The sequence below is a fragment of the Zonotrichia leucophrys genome, chromosome 1, assembly GCF_028769735.1.
Source record: "Zonotrichia leucophrys gambelii isolate GWCS_2022_RI chromosome 1, RI_Zleu_2.0, whole genome shotgun sequence".
Lineage (NCBI taxonomy): Eukaryota > Metazoa > Chordata > Aves > Passeriformes > Passerellidae > Zonotrichia > Zonotrichia leucophrys.
The window spans coordinates 27,015,799-27,032,043 of NC_088169.1; the positions used below are offsets into that span (position 1 = coordinate 27,015,799).

Sequence of the window (16,245 nt, forward strand, 5' to 3'; positions counted from 1 at the left end):
ATATACACAGAGGTGAGTGGTACAGTGAAATCTGTGAGCTAGAGGACAGACTTCAAGTTCATTTCTTTTGCAGTCTTTGATTTGTCAGCTAAAAAAATCTGGCTCAGCTGACTAGTGAAAAAAGTCAATGCATTGGGATACAGATAAATTTAATACTTTTTTATACATCCTATACAAGAGAGATTGAAAATTTAATTACTTCCTAGTATTTCCAAGTATTGATTTCCTTTTCAAGCTATCTAATTTCTCGATAACCAAGATTTAGTATCATACATCAATTATTTATTATGGTTTGAAAAGTGATTGAAAATGGTTAAGTCTATACTTATGTTCTTTGAAGGCACAGCTGCACCCTTTGTGGGAAACTTATTTTGTACAATTATTTGCATGAAGGCAGCAGCATCCAGTAGCCATGAAATATTAAGCTATGTACATTGAGATAATCTTCATCTTTACACACTGAGAGGAAGATCTTGATTTTTAGCTCTACAGGCCATCCTGCAGTATAAAATGTCTCCTTGCATTGTAATTTATATGGGAACCATAGTGAGAAAATAAATATCGATGAGTGTGATAATAGTTAATTTTACTGTTCATACAGTTTCCAGAAGTGTCTCTGTTGCTGCTCAGTCTTCTATTTTCAGTTTAAATTCCACTTTGCCTTCATACGGATCATGAACATTGAAGGTAATTCCAGCTCCAATGACTTTGCACACTATTTTAAATTCTACATTCCTCGTAATGTTGAGAAATTTCACAGCTACCAAGGGATTGCTGTAGCTGGGCTAGAAGGAGAAATTAAAAAAAAATTTAAAAGAAAATACTTAAATTTTCAAACACTACCAGTTTGAAAATAGCCTCTCCAGTCCTCATAGGATTGCAAAGATGCTCCATGTGTTTCACCTGACGTAAAGAGAAAGAAAAGTTAAGTACAGAAGTGTCAGAACCCAGGAAATTCCTCTGGCTGCCCTGGAGGACTCGAGCCCCTGCCCAGGGGGCTCAGAGACCAAGACCCCTGTGCCTTTGATTTAGCCCTTGGAAAAAACAATTACCAACCTTATATGAAGAATTACAAGCCATGGAAGTTTAAGTAGAATGATAGTGAATTTATCACAGGGCGAAAAAATAGGTTTTGGGGGTTTTTAGAATGGGAGTTCAGGGAGCAAGATGGAGGGATCTGGGTGTGTCCAGCCTTTCTCCTTCTTCTTGGCCTCCATCTTCTGGGTGATGTTGGCATTTTTAGATTGGTTTAGAGTAGATGCTCACTGTCTAACATAGGTGATAGGTATTGGAAAGTAATTGTAAATATTGTACACGTAGGTTTTAGTAAATAAAGATAACACGGCCCGGGAGGCAGGCAGAGTGCTGAGCAGACCTCGGCAGGCCAGGAGAAAGAATTCTATAGATAAGATACTATAAACAACCTCGAGACCGAGCAATGAAGAGTTCTGACTCCTTTGAGCGCTGGGCTGGGAAAAGAGACTTTCTAATTTGCCTCGGGGTCACTCTGAGCAGCAGAGACCCCGAGACAGGAGCACCCACCTGGGCCTTTTTGCCGTAGTAGGGGAAGTAGTGCAGGCTGAAGGTGCCGTTCCCAGGGTAGTAATCCGCTTCCAGCGGGCGAGACCCCTCCTCACCCTGGCAAAAACGAGACAGGAGAAAGCTCTGTGCTAGATCATCGGCCAGCCCCAGGCAAATGTCTCGGGGCTGCTAAGTGTGTGTTAAAGCTCAAGTTCAGCAGGCTGTTAACACCACTCTTATTTTTCAAATAAAAGTGGGAATCTCCCGCTGGTACAATTGCCAAGAAAAGCAGGCGCGTGCCCTCTGATAGCAGCTGGAATTCAGTGAGCTGGAGCTGCTGAGGGCCTGAGGGAGCTGCGCTGAGCTGAGACCGTCACTACGGGGAGCTGAGCGCAAACAGCAAATGTTCCCTGCAGCCCGGAAATGCAAATTTTCAGGTGATTTAAAATAAAGCAAACGTGGAGGTTTTCTCCTTAGCATGTCAGTTAGTGAAAGAACTGGCACAGAACTGAGAATATTCCAAGTATTTGGGATCTGATTTTCAGAGCTATAAGGGTTTTTTTTCTGGTCAGTGCTGGAAATGTGTGAGACCCAGCCCTCATAGCCTTACCGCATATGTGCAGTTCACCCTTGGTGCAGTGCCATTGCCGGGGTAAAACTTGATAATCTGAAAAAGAAAATACTTTTGGTCATCTTGGAAATAGCTTTGAGGTAAAACTGTGCAATCAATTATTTGAGAGCTGAGCTTCAATTGAGGTTTAATATGTTCTTGTGTAAGACAATCTCCAACAAATAATCTAATTTATGTAGGTGAGAAACTGTCGTGGCTGGATATTTAGGCAGCAGGACTCGGCATTACCTGGGATGAGCACTGCTGATAAAATGTGGCCTGGCCAGGGCAAGCAGCACTGCCCCTCCTCTGAGTCCAGATCATTACCCACCCATACCACCTGCCCCGGCAGCCAGGGCTCTCTTAAAGCAGTAATTGTGTGTCACTTAAGGAAAAGCTGAATATCCATGCTTTTGATCTTATCTGTCTTACAAAACCTTGGTTTTGGCAGAAAAACCCTTGAGTTGGTTTGATGCTACAAAACTAGTGGGGTTGCATCCTGCAGAGGCAAAAGTAAAGGAGGTTAAGCTCCCTGGTCACTATCCACATCTTTTCCCTGCTGGGGATGGCACCCAGTCTTGCTAAAGAAGGCATTTCTGGAACGTGCTTGTTTCACCAGCCAGAGTTAGAGATGCAGCTCCCCTCTTGGTTAGGGCTTGCACAGATTTTTGGAAATGCCTAAGGTGCAAGCCAAACAAAAAATACAGTGGAGGGGAACTTGAACTCTTCAGTTTCTATTGAAACTGAATCAGAAGGCTCAGAATTTCACCCAAAAAATATAAAGTGCTTATGCCTTTGTCTACATCCTGAAAAAAAAAAATAAAGCATTGAAAATTCCCTTTATTATTTTCCAAAAAATGTGTTTGTGGTTTTCCCTGAGAAAAATATCCACCAGGTTTGAATGTTGGTTTTATAGGTTCTTCTGAAGATTTTCTTTGCCGCCTGGAAAAATAAGATATCACCTCTCTGAAACCACATCAGTTACTGTCACATCCTGGTGCCTCAGCTGAAGGCACAGGGCTGAGGTATTGCAGGAGGAAACTCTTCTGGTGCTAGTTTGTGGGATGAGAGCACTGCAGAGGTACAAACTAAACTAAACTGAACTTAACCTAATCTAAGCTGTAGAGAGACCATGTTCAGACACTATGGTCCTATTTTACTTTTGTAGGAATGGTGAAAAAGTCTGAGGATTTCCCTGGTAACTGTAGTGGTCTGGCAAGGAACAGCGCGTGATTTTTGGTTCCCAGTAGAAAGCAGGGTTTAGAACCCATGGCAGCAGAGACACAGCTTCCCAGTGGAGACTCAAGCTACTTTTAATTTTTTCTGCTCAGCACCTTGACCTTGTACTTACCCTGTTCATTTTTATAATAAAACAGGGTTTTCCTTCTGGATATCCAAAAGTTGGATCTGTGATGCCGGAGCAGTTTTGAAGCATGTCTGAGGTGAATTTGCAGGATAGTTTTGTGTTATTTGGGCCATCAAAGGTGTCCTGGATGAAGTAGGTATTATTGGTGCAGTTGATGTTCAGATGCTGAGCAGCTGGTGTATATGCTAGATGTGTGAAGGAAGAAAGAAAAAATCCCCTCTGAAGCTTTTCATATGCAAATTATACATCACAACATCAGGCTGGAGATTCTATCATGGGAGACTGGAACAAGGAAAGCTTAAACTGTTTAGGGGTTTGGTTCAGTTTTGTTGTGGTTTGGGGTTTTTTTTGGAATATCCAAGCAAAGCAAAATAAAGGAGATCAAACTGAGTTAAGACTAGCAGCTTGTGTTGATAGTGCCGTATAAAGTAAATTTCAAATATAATTTTTCTCGATATGTGTGTGAGAAACATGAAGAATTACAATATTAAGGCTCAATAGGAATATAAACATGCTAAGACATGAGCAGGCAAATGGAGCACATAACCTACTTTGACTATTTCCTGAAGACACCATGCATTATGAGATTTATTATGGCACTTTGATGTTTGTAGTCATAGAAAAATTAATTAGATTAATTTAGATGAGATTAATTTTGAAGACCTTTTGTCCTCCTTCTTCCTTCAGACTTCCTATTGGTCTATTTTATTAAGGCTGTTTAGGATTAAGCAAAGTAAAAGCCCTAAAGCAGAGCCTGGATTTTAATAGATGTGTACATACATTTGATTTCTAGATTCATGAGGTGATTTGCTCATCCCTTTCAGAAGATGCTCTTCCCACTCAAAATCTGTGATTTGAGAAGGACAAATGTAAAATGGAGGTACTGACTTAAGGTTCTCTGACCTAGTATTGGAGATAAGGCAGCACCTTTCTTCAGTATTATGCAAGAAACTTCATTTTTACCTGTCAGAAAAGTGTGAAGAGTTGTCACTAAACCTTCCCAGGTTTTGTTGTCCGATACGTTGTAATAAATTCGCAGTCCTCTGTCCCCATAAACATCGGGTCGTAAGGTTACACCTTCAGGAGGAGGAAAGGGGAACACAAAGCAGAGGAAGTGTGCCAGGCACAGATTTGTTTATTTTAATTGACAGTACCAATTATGCTGCATCAAGACTCATTCTAAGTGTATAAGATCCTTCAGCCTTTTTGGGGAGGATTTAACCATGTTCAGAAATCACCTCAGCTCTGAGTTTTTCAACCAAAACCCTAAAGCCTGTGCTGCTGCTGAATTATTTTCTTTTCACATATATCCATGCTGTTACAAGAACAGCTTGTAAAATCTTTCCAGAAATTGCACTGGATTTCCCCAGGACTTGTTAGCAATAACAGTCATATCAGGTTAAAGAAACATCATACAGCAGCATGAGAAACAGCTTTTGAAAAAGCCACACATAATGTATCACAGGAATTCTTTTCCCAGCAAACACCAAACTTGCTAAATATGGGAGTGGAAACTTCAAAACACAAAAGCATCTGACAATAATTTTTAGGACTATTTTTTTCCCCTCCCATTGTGGAAACAGGCCATTGGGGTGTGAAGTTTTAGCAGTGTGTGGTCTCTGATCATCTCCCCTATCTCTTTTCATGTCCCACAAATCTGAATTCCTAATCCCACATTTTCATATTATTTTTACTTTCTTGACTACTGGCACAGCACATCCTGCTGGCAAGGTATTCATGCTCTCCCAGGGACTTTCCATGGTGCTGGCAAGCATGGAAATACCCACCCCAGGCTGCTCACTCCATCACCTCTACATCTTGCTGGGCACCCCAAAGCCCTCTGTGGTGCTTGGGGGTTTGGAGTAGAACCTAGGACTTCCCCAGGGACTGAGCTCTGCCCATGGGGAGCGAAGGTGACCTGCTACAGGCAGGCACTGGTCGTCCCAATAGCAAGATGAAATAAATTTATTTATATCTATCTATCTATCTATCTATCTATCTATCTATCTATCTATCTATCTATCTATCTATCTATCATCTATATCTATCTATCTATCTATCTATCTATCTATCTATCTATCTATCTATCTATCTTCATTTTTCATATAATATATTCATAAATAGATTGATATATAAGTATATCCATGTATCAATACGTAAATAAAAGTGCAGATTTTCTTTTAAAGCCTGAAAGTGTTTTCAGACAGAGGTTAAACTTTGCAGGGGTTGTGTGGGCAGAATTGACCTGATGTATTCCATGTTGGTCTCCCCTCAGCCCTGGGCTCTGGCAGTGCCTCTCAGCCCAGCCCAGCCCTACACAGCTGCAATACTGGCAGTATTGCAATACTGCAGTACTGGCAGTACCTGGGGATTTCAGCTGGTCCTGGTAATCCGGCTCATAGGGATTGATGGTCCTCATTAAGCAATAAATGGAGAGTGCAAACAGCCCCGACATCACCACGTAGAAAGCCAGGTAGTAGAGGCTGATCCACACTGTGGAAAAGAATAAGGGCAGAATTTCAAATTTTGAGCAAGGTTGTGCAGTGCTCTCTCTGCAGCCAGCATGATCCTGCTGTCTCCTTTCCACCCTTGTCCCCAGGGAAGTTCTCCCTGTAAAGGGACAGGTGCTTTGGAGCATTTTCTCTACACTCAAAAAATATTCTTCTAGAAAAAATTGTATAGTTCTACAAGGATTTTTGAAGGAGCTGGTGCTGAGCTCAGATTATTTAAAGCTTAAAGGTTATGTGGCATCTTGAAGTAATTTCATGTATTAAGATAATTTATCTACTTATTACATAAGGACTAAGCCACACAGATGATGAGGTGTTTCTTGACAAACCCAAGTTGCTCCTTGTGTTATTTGGATGACAGATGACAATACTTCAGGCATGTTGGTTTTATTCTGCTGTGAGATAATACAAGATTGACGTTGTGTTTCTGTCTGTATGTGAATGAAGTGTCTTACACATGGCTGGTGCTGTCCAAGCAGCCAGTGGTTGTTTTGGAGGGGTGCTATTAGAAACCTCTACTTGTAATCATAGGCGCCTTGTAGCACCTCTATCAGCTGGAAAGGCTGACATTCCAGTTGCATCATCTGTCCAATTCTGGTTTTAGGAGTAGCCAATAAACTACATGCACAGGCAGGAAAAAATCACCTGGAAACTTGCAGCTACTCCTACAGTCTGTGGGAAGAGTGTGGATCTTCCTTACAATGGCCCTGGCCGCCCTTCCCAGAACATAGATCATAATACAGATCAGCAATGTAGACACCAATTTGGCTGTGGGAAGGGAGGCTCAGCTGAAATATTTGCTAGTATAAAATACATGCTGGTATGAAATACCTGCTAGCATGAAATACATGCTAGCATGAGTGATAAGAAACAAGATCTACTGAGCAGACAATAATTCAGAAAGGAATTTCAGAAAAAACAAAACTTGTTTCCAAAGAATTGGAAAAACTCACCCATTATGCAAATTTCTCCATGTATCTGAACCCCCTTTTCATTAACAAGGTCAAAACCACCCTGTAACCATCACCCCTAGCTACTGATAAGTTTCCTGTTAATGTGTTAATTTTTTAAAAAGTATTTTTTTCAAAACCACTTTAAAGTGATACATATGCAGGAACTACACGGATCAATGTTTTGATCTACTTGATCCAGCTCACAGAGCTGCCCAAAATGTAGCTTAGAAGCACTTATGAGAACTGCTGGCTTCAACACATTTACATTTTGTCCCACTCATTAGGATGACAGCCCCCTGCCACAGTTTTTAAGCATACCAGAAGGAAGAGAAGAGTCTTGCACATGAAAACCTACCCCAGTTAATTAAGGACCTTCCCATGAAGAGCTTTGTTTCTGGATTCCAGACAAAACGACGGAAATCTGCCATACGTTCGCTGCAGGTCTTCTTCTCATTTAAGGTTGCCATTTTCTCAGAAAAGTTCCCAAAAATGGGTCCTTCGTGGAAGAAACTAAGAAATTCAACCAGTGCCCAGACAGTTGACCAAGAAAAAGACTTTGGGTTTTATACCTTCTTTTCCACTGAAGGTGACCGAGATTGCTTCCTGTGCCAATGAAAGCCCCCGGTCACCAATATCAGCCTTTATAAAGGGTGCTGATAGTGCTGGCAAGGGAAAGTTTGTTCCTATCAAATGCCCTTCTCCTTTCTCTTGAGTGCCTTAACAGGTCAGCAGAGTTACGCATTTTGCCAATTGCCCGCAGGGTTTGCGATAGACTCTGCGTGATAGCTGTTATCAGAGCAGATAAAGCAATGGAGAACTTGTTTCTCTCTTGGTTTTCTTTTTTTTCCTTTTTTTCCAAGTAACTTGCAAGTAGTAGATACAGTTCTCCTAATACAATGTGTAGCCATTTGTTGGGACATAGGGTATTGCAGGGTGGATGGTTAGAAAATGAGTAATTACTTGTTAAATATGCAACTCCTTTTGGGAGCTCTCTGCAAGCAGACAAGGAGCTGGTTGGGATTTACTAAGAGTGCACAACATCCACCAGTCTGTGAGACAAGTGGACTGGTTGGCAAACATGGAGGCTTTCCAATTCCACATCACCCAGTTTGACCTCAGCAGAGCTGGTGACACAGCAGCCAGGTGGGGAGCTGTGCTTTGGCTTGGGGAGGGCTGGGGGATAGATGGCAACTGCATGATGGCTGGAACCTCAGTGCAGCACTCAGCACGTGGACATCCAGCTGCGACCAGTTGGAGTGGCATCCCTGAGGGGCCAGTGCTGACACTGGGACACAGCCCAGCTCAGTCAAGCCAGTCACAGAATCACAGAACGGTTTGGGTGGGAAGCGACCATAAAGATTACCTAGTTCCACCTGCCCTGCCATGGACAGGGACACTTTCCACTCAACCAGCTTGCTCAGAGATCTGTCCACCCTGGCCTTGAACACTTCCAGGGATGGGGCACCCACAGCTTCTCTGGGCAATCAGTTTCATTGTCTCACAACCTTCACAGCAAAGAATTTCTTCCTAGCATCTGATCTGCTCTCCTGCTCTCCTTCAGCTCAAGGCCATTACCCCTTGATCCCTGAGCATGCAATAGGTGTCCCCTGTTTCATATCACAAAAAATCCTGGTGAGCTGTCCTCCCCTCTTCCAAGACACAGACCAGGGAATGCATGCAAAAATATTAATTGTGTCTTCAGTGAGATCCAAGTGGCACCATGAGGGGCTCAGAGGGGACACTGGGTTGTGTGCTGCATTCTGTGTATGTGGAGAGCCTGCTCCCAAGCCATGTCTCCTTCATGGACTTGTCCCCTGTCCCTCCTCTGTTTTGCAGCAACAAAGACCATGAAGAGAAAAGGGCCATCAAGAGCAGAACCTTCATAAGTGCAAGAGTTCTGAGTGTAGAAGTTTCCCATTGGTAACCTGGGGATTTTCCACCACCTTACAAGCAAGCTGACTTGGAACTTGGTGAATTGCCAGATGCTTGCCATGGCTGAGCCATGGGCAGCATCCATGTGCAGCTGTGACAAATCTGGGATTCTCCTGGAAAGTTTGTGCATGAGTGAAAATGAACGCTGCCTGCCTGAAGTGGTTCATCAAGGTAGGATGGAGCAATTGCTGTTCCATGGGCTCTGTTGAAGGGCTCCTGGACACTGCAGTAATTTGTCAGAACACTTGTTACTGACCAGTGGGCAACTCTTCATGGCCCCACAGGAGGGCTGGTCTAAGTTCATTCTTGCTTTATAGTCCATTAGGATTCATCCAGTGCCCCCTTTCCTCACCTGCCCCTGCAGGGCTGTCCATCAGTGTCCATCCTGCCGCAATGCCCTGGCCTTGTGGCCATGGCAGCCAGCCCTGGTCCCATTTCAGTGCCAGTCCCTTGACCCAGAGCCTTTTGTTGTGTTTAATGTACCCCAAACTGCTCGAAGAGGGACTAATGTTTGCTTTCCTTGGCTGGTTTTTAATGCCTGCACCAGTGACCTTGGGCTGGCCACCAAAGGGAAGGACAGCAGAGAGGGAAGGTCACTCCGGAAGGGAAGGTGACACAGGAGAGAGGGAAGGTTGCTCAGGAGCCGGGAGTGGCACAAGGCTACAGGTGAGACTTGGCCTGGCTTCCCCTCCTGCACAGCCCAGGCATGGCTAGGGCAGGGCCAGGCAGGATCCACTGCACATTTTCTCTCTTGCTGACCAAGGCACCAGCAAGACAAAGCCTGGGCTCAGGGAGACCAAGAGGCTCCAAACGAAACCCCTGGAGAATGTGTTTGCAAAGGGTCACACTGCTGTGACCAGAGGTAGCTGAATGATGTGTGCAAGCAGGGAGGTGAAGCCCCTTCCTCTTTCTGTGGTTTACACAATTAGCAACATGAGTAATAAGCTTGAAGGCCAGTTTTGCAGCACTGTGCCTAAAAGGTTAGATCCAGGCTGAGATGTTATCCCTTGGAGATGTTGTCCTGAGCAGACCTGTGTGCCAGCACTCCCTGGCACTCCAGGCCTGGCTTTAGCCCAGGCTCCTTACATGCCACAGCAGCTTGAACTGCTCTAAGTTCACCCAGCACTGACTGGGAACTCAGTGTCAATGTTAATAAAACATTAACTCTGTTTGCTCATGATAAGGCACTTATAGGTTCCTCCCTCTGGTGGGGGCTGTGCAGGAGGTGCTGGTGCTGGGGAACACCAGGAGAGACAGGTCACTGCCTGAAGCCTCCCTGCCAGCACTGTGATGGGCCAGCCTGCAGGGTGGTTCCATGGCTCTGCCTCTCCAAGCACCGTGATTTCAGCTGTCTCCTGAAGGAGCTGTTCATGCCTTGGTGACTCCCCAGTGTGCAGCACAGACTGCCTGAGGAGAATCCAGCCTGGTACAGCCAGCTGTGGGGGAGGATCCATGGGCTCCCTCCCTTCTGTACCCAGGGGTTGTACACTAGGCTGCCATTGGAAGTTCGTCTTCCTTCCATGGTAGAAATGAGGTTTATGCCTTTACCTTTGGCCCATGTCTGTCTTCTGTATTAAAAAGTCAGAAGTTGACTGGACATGTTGGGCTTTCTCTGCCTTTCTCATGGGGAGGGCAAAAATTTCTCCTGCAAGCTTTCTGAAATAAAAAATTTAGCATGTAAGAGAACCCCAGTCCCTCAGGCAGTGTGGCACAGTGAAGGAACATTCTTTGCATCCAGCTTTCTATCTAGTTTCAGAGTCTGAGGGGGGATGTTTTGTGTGTGTTATGTTTTTTCCTTTGCTGCATTGTGTCTCACTAATAATCCCCTTCATTTGCCTCTCTCCTGTATTTTGCAGTTTGACAGAAGAAAACCCACTGGCATATTTTCAAGCTAGGGAGCATAGTATTTATTTTGTGTCTGAAATAAAGACATCTGATCTGCAGCCTGAGCAATTCAGGGAAGCAAAACTGGGAAAACATCTTGGAGCTGAACTGAACTGATGCTCCCACTGTTTTCAGCCTCAGAGAAAGCAAGAGTAAGAGCAAGGAGGAGTATTGGCAATAGTGCTGTGCTGGGTTTATGATAGCACAGCATGATCAAGCAGTGGGAAAGGCAAAGCAGCCTCTCTTCAGGGCTTGGCTGGTCTCTGCTTTTCTGTCCTGCTCTTGTTTGTCAAGGGCTGCAGACCCCACCATGAGCCCAGCCATATCCCTCTGCTCACCATCTGCCTCCTGGGAATCCAAAGGAAATTACTGCTGTGAAAACCTGCTAAACTGACTGCAAAAATAAAGCTAGCAAAGCCCAGTGGTGTTTCTTTCATGGTTTAGTGCCAAAGCCTGCTGTTTTGGGGCAACTTACTACTGTTTGTGGTGCATTTCAGATTATGGCAAACAGGGTCCTTGGGAACATTAAACATCCCATGAAATATCTCCAGCAGTTCTGACCTCATCACCTTCCACTGAAGAGGTGTCTCTGTCTGCACAGGCTATCACAGGCCATAGAGTTTCAGGTGGTGTTGCAAGAAAACAAGCTATATGCCCAGCTGAATGCCCATCTGCAAAGCTGCACCCTGGCTCTTATTACACTCAAAATCTTGTTTGTGGACAAAAGGGATGCTCATCAATTAAAGCCAAGAATTTATTGATAACATCTATGAAATTTTTAGAGTCTAATCATTATTACTCCAAATCCAGCTGTTACAGGAAAGAGTATCACCTAAAAACCATACACACATTTTCAGCCTCTGCACTTTTTTCTTGATTTTCCATTCTCCCATCCCCTGCTTCTTAGGGCCCAGGGGTGTTGTGGGTGGCAGGGACAGGCAGAGGCAGGGACATCCAGAGACATCCATCAACTGGCTCAGCCTTCAAACCTGGGCTTCTCCCAGCCTGACCTCACCATGGCTGTTGTGGCTCTGTCACCTTGTGAGATATGGCTCCCCTCCCCTCTTTTGCTCCTTCCTTTATGCCTCCCTACTTCAAAGACTGTTGAGATACTGCTTAGCCAAGCTATTAATAATTTAATAACTCTTCAGTCTTACTTCCTAAGCCAGTTAACTTAAACTCTGTTACTGACATTTTCTTTTGAACTCCTCTCAGCTTGTCTGTGGCTTGAGGGTAAAAAGGTGTCCAAAATTGAATGGTGCTCAAGATGTGTCCTCACCAACCTCAAATCCTCTAAAATCCATTGCAATGTGCCCTCTGGCTTAAGTTTACTTTGGGATCTGGCCTGAATAGAAGAATACTGCTTTGTCGGCTTGGTAGCATCATGTCTCAACATGAGCCACTCAAAATTATGTATGGATGTTTTGTTTTTGGTTGTTTTTCTTTTTTTTGACACAGCCTTCTTAAGTTGTATTTAGAGGATGTAACCTGATGTCAGCCAAAGTGGACACTCCCTGACCACAGTGGAGCCTTGCCAGACCCTGGTGAGAAGATAACTGGATTTTTGGTCACATATTCAGAGCCTGGTCCCCAGCAGGCACAGAAAGCTCCTGCCCCACCCAGCCCCACAGGGAGCCCAGCTCAGGTAAGGAAGCCTGGAGCTGTCAGGGTTTGCCTGCACTCAGCAGGTTTGCAGAGCCTTTGGCTGTGTTGGTTTGCACCTTAACTCTGCATCAGGCTGTGCAGGGAAAGGTCAGCTCCAGCCAGGTGGGAAATCAATGCCAGTGGAAAGCATTTTATCAAGCTGTGGGTGTTAAAATGCCACTGGGAAAATCTGCTTTTACAGATGCTCCTCTTCATTGAAAATTTTCTTCAAATATGCATGGCTGATTACTTCATTGATGTTAGTCTGATTAATACCATATTTGTTAAAAGATAAATCCCCACAGGCCTTATTTCCACTACAGATAACAATCAAGTTATCAAGTAAATAAATATTTAACAGATTTTTTTAAAATACACATATATATATTATTTTGTTTTTTCCAGGCTGATATCAGGAAGCAAGGGCTAGAAAATGTAGAATTATCTTCCAGTACAATCACAGTGGCTGTTCAGCTGTTAATGAACTCACTTTAGCAGGCACACATCCTTTTACAGTCCTTGTCCCTCTGGAGCTGCTCAGTTGTCCTCCTGGCTTTGTTGCAACAAACCAATGCTCTTTTTATTGCTGTGGCTCCTCTCACTGCATAAAAAGATACTTGGCTGAACAAAATATTCTGAACTATCAAAAAGCATATGGAATGGTGCTATGCTATAAAGGACCCCAAACTCTTTTTTTCCCAAAGACTCAGCTCTCACTGCCTCTCCCTACAGCAGGGGTGTCAGTGGGGCTGTGTGGTGCTGTCCTGCACCCCTACAGGCAGCAGCAGCAGTGGGGTGCTGGCATGGGCAGCCACCACAGCATCCCTTGGGGGCTGCCCATGAGGATGGATCAGGGGGATCAGATCAGCCCCAGGGTCATCCGTGGTGCCCTGCACATCACCACACAGCTCTAGAGACCATGGCCAATCTCACCCTGCACTTCTCCAGAGCAGGGACATTTTTAATGCTACGGGCCATTTTTCAATGGTGTCTAAATTATTCAGGAAACAGCAAAAATAATGCATTCAGTCTTCATCCAGGCACAGAAATATTTCTCTGATTTCAGTAAATGTTGGTAAGTGGGAAAAGATGATGGAGACTTTTCCTGATAGAGTGACTGTAAGTGCTAAGATCCTCAAGTGAAAAGGAAGTGAGAGAAATTTGAGGGTTAGGGCTGAGAACAAGCAGATTTTAATATCAGTTTATCTCTGTGTTGTACCTGCTTGTACAGGCATTAAAGCACCAGCCTAAGCTACCCTGTCTTCTGAGAGAATCTTATCTATAGCAACCTGGCATTAAAAAGGTACACAGTTAAAGATAAAATAGTTCTACTTTTGGCTACTTAGCTAAGTAGTTGGCTACTTAGCTACAGGACTTTAAAAAATGGGTCTTCAGAGAGACAAGGTGAACAGTTTTAATGGAGTTATTATTAATTCAAATGTTGTCTGAATTAACATTTCAAAGGAAGGCCAGAAATTAGAAAAATTATAAAGAAATTATAACAATTATAGAAAAATTACTCTAAAACTGAGTGTTTCACTAAAACAGGTTAGGGGCATTTACAGCACTTTTATGTTTACCTGTCATCTTGCTGGGATTGGAGCGTTTCAGAATATGGTTATGCATTAGAATTTCAGTATCAGTACATCTTTATATTGATCTGAATGCTGGGATCAGCATCCATAGTGGATGATGACACTTATGAACCTAAGGCAACCTTATGAAACACCCCTATTTAGAATTTACTAATGCTATAAGCAGAAATTGTGGAGATACTTGTGAATGCCAGGCCTGGGTCTCAAAATATATTCCAGTTGTTATAAAGAACTTGTTTTGTTCCTAAGCTATAATACTGGCTCAATACTGTCTGAGACTCATGACACAGAGTTCAGTGAAAATCCCACTCCCCCCTCCTGCTGGGTAGGACTCCTCTTGCTGAGGGAATTCAGTGAAGTGAGAGACATCTGCATAATGACAGTTCTCACAAAGAGAGATCACAGAGTTGTTCATTGCCATCTTTTAAACAAAGGAGCATAATTTATCTTTTTAAGTATTTTATACAAACTGCAGTCAACCAGAGGCACACAGAGATGTGGCAGGTTTACAGGGGATGGGGAGGATGACACAGACACAGTGGGCATTCATGAGATCATCAAAAACTTATTTTGGACAGGGTTGTGTTTGATAATTCTAGAAAGGCTTTTTCCAGCCCTAAAACACACATGTCCAGAAGCAGATTTTATCTAGCATTTTTACTTTCTGCCCTGGCCAGATTTTCGTAATGTTCTGAAGTTCAATTCCAAGCTCAGTTCTTCAGCTGTGACAACAATAGCATCACTCAGTGCACCAGGGCAGCAGAGCTGAGCAGGCTATTCCTTTCCACGGCCCCAGGACAGCAGCACCCTCTTAAGTGGAGGGGTACAGGGCAGAAAATCTCGCTAATGACCTTTGATTGCTGTGTCCCTGTAAACAGCTGCTTTTCCTCAACTCAGTAAGTCACTGTAAATGCCAATATTGCAAAATGCAGTTATCAGTATATGAATCATTAGCAGATGGCTCTGAGGATGGGTGGCATGATATGGAGACTTTCAGGAAGAGGTCACAGGACCTGCTCTGAGGCCACAGTACTCCTGGGGACACATAGCACTGTGCCTGCCTGCTGGGCTCCAAGGCGGTGCTTGGGATGCAGCTGGGTGGGTGCAAAGGCTGTCAGCCACTCCTGCACAGCATGGCTGGGTCTGAAGCTCCACAGCATTTTGCTGCTCCCCTCCAGTCTCCCAGAACTACTGCACATGAGACTGTTTTGCAAACCCTCTTATGTCCCAGTGACTCCATTTACCTCAATGCACATAATTGCCACTTTTTCCTAAGCTTGGATTATTTCCACAGAGTTGTTTCTGCTGCTGGACTGGGGGAGGCAGTATCTGGCCACTGCTGAGTGGATGGAGAGAATGTTCCCCCCACCTTTGGAGCAGCAACCTGGCCCGCAGCCCTGACTGGAGCTACAGGGCAGTGCTGGGGTCTGCAGCGTTTCCTCACATGCCTGTTCTTCAGTGCAGAGCACAGGGACACCTCCCCAGGGCCTTTGCAACAAGAGGCACCCTGATTACAATGATCACATTACACCTATGTGGCCAAAAACTGGGGAAATGTGGGTTATTTCTGATTTCACACATATCCTCAGCGACCCACAGCTCTGATGAGTTTTGAAAGAGGAAGGAAAGCTTCCAATGCACCTTAAGGATAGCAAAGAGTGCAGTTTGGCTGCCTGATGAAGTTGCTTGTGCTTTATCTTCACTTTTCTCACTGTTGCTCTGTTTCTCTCCTGCATTTCATCATCTCCTTCCTTGCCTCTCCCTGCTGTTTTTACAGCTGCTCAGAGATCCTGCTGCTCATCCAGTGTTCTCTCCCACCACATATCCCACTGGTCTTTGCCTGCCTCCAGCTGTGCCTTGTGCTGCTGCCAGTGGGGTACTTCTGACAGGGGCAGCTGGCCTTGTTCCTGGACACAGCAACCATCTTCACATCACACGTTGTTGGTGCTTGCTGGTTTTGGGGATTTCCATCTCAGCCATATTAACTGTTCCAGGGGCAGTCAGAGCCCACACCACAGGGCCAAGTGCATCACCTGTGCTCAGTGGGCAGTGTTCTCCACAAGCTGCCACCCAAAAGCCCTGCACAGAGGATGTGCCTGTGCTCAGCAAGTGAGAAAATGCTTTCTAGGCTTATGATGGAAAATGTTTCTTGTCTAAGTGCCTAAAAAATATGGGCTCACTGAAACTTTGTCTTATTTAGAAAGTAATCTAAAATAATTTTTGGAAGTAT

At 44.3% G+C, this 16,245-nt stretch overlaps 1 protein-coding gene across 1 annotated transcript; it reads right to left on the minus strand.

Annotated features, from left to right (window-relative positions):
- Window positions 1-523: 523 nt before the first annotated feature.
- ATP4B (ATPase H+/K+ transporting subunit beta) lies at window positions 524-7,427 on the minus strand. Its single transcript, XM_064711778.1, has 7 exons — window positions 7,316-7,427; window positions 5,862-5,990; window positions 4,461-4,574; window positions 3,483-3,682; window positions 2,132-2,188; window positions 1,543-1,638; window positions 524-785 (listed from the first exon to the last, which is right to left on the minus strand). Exons 1-7 carry the CDS (start codon window positions 7,425-7,427, stop codon window positions 627-629), a joined length of 867 nt encoding a protein of 288 aa, XP_064567848.1. The 3' UTR covers window positions 524-626.
- Window positions 7,428-16,245: the final 8,818 nt, after the last annotated feature.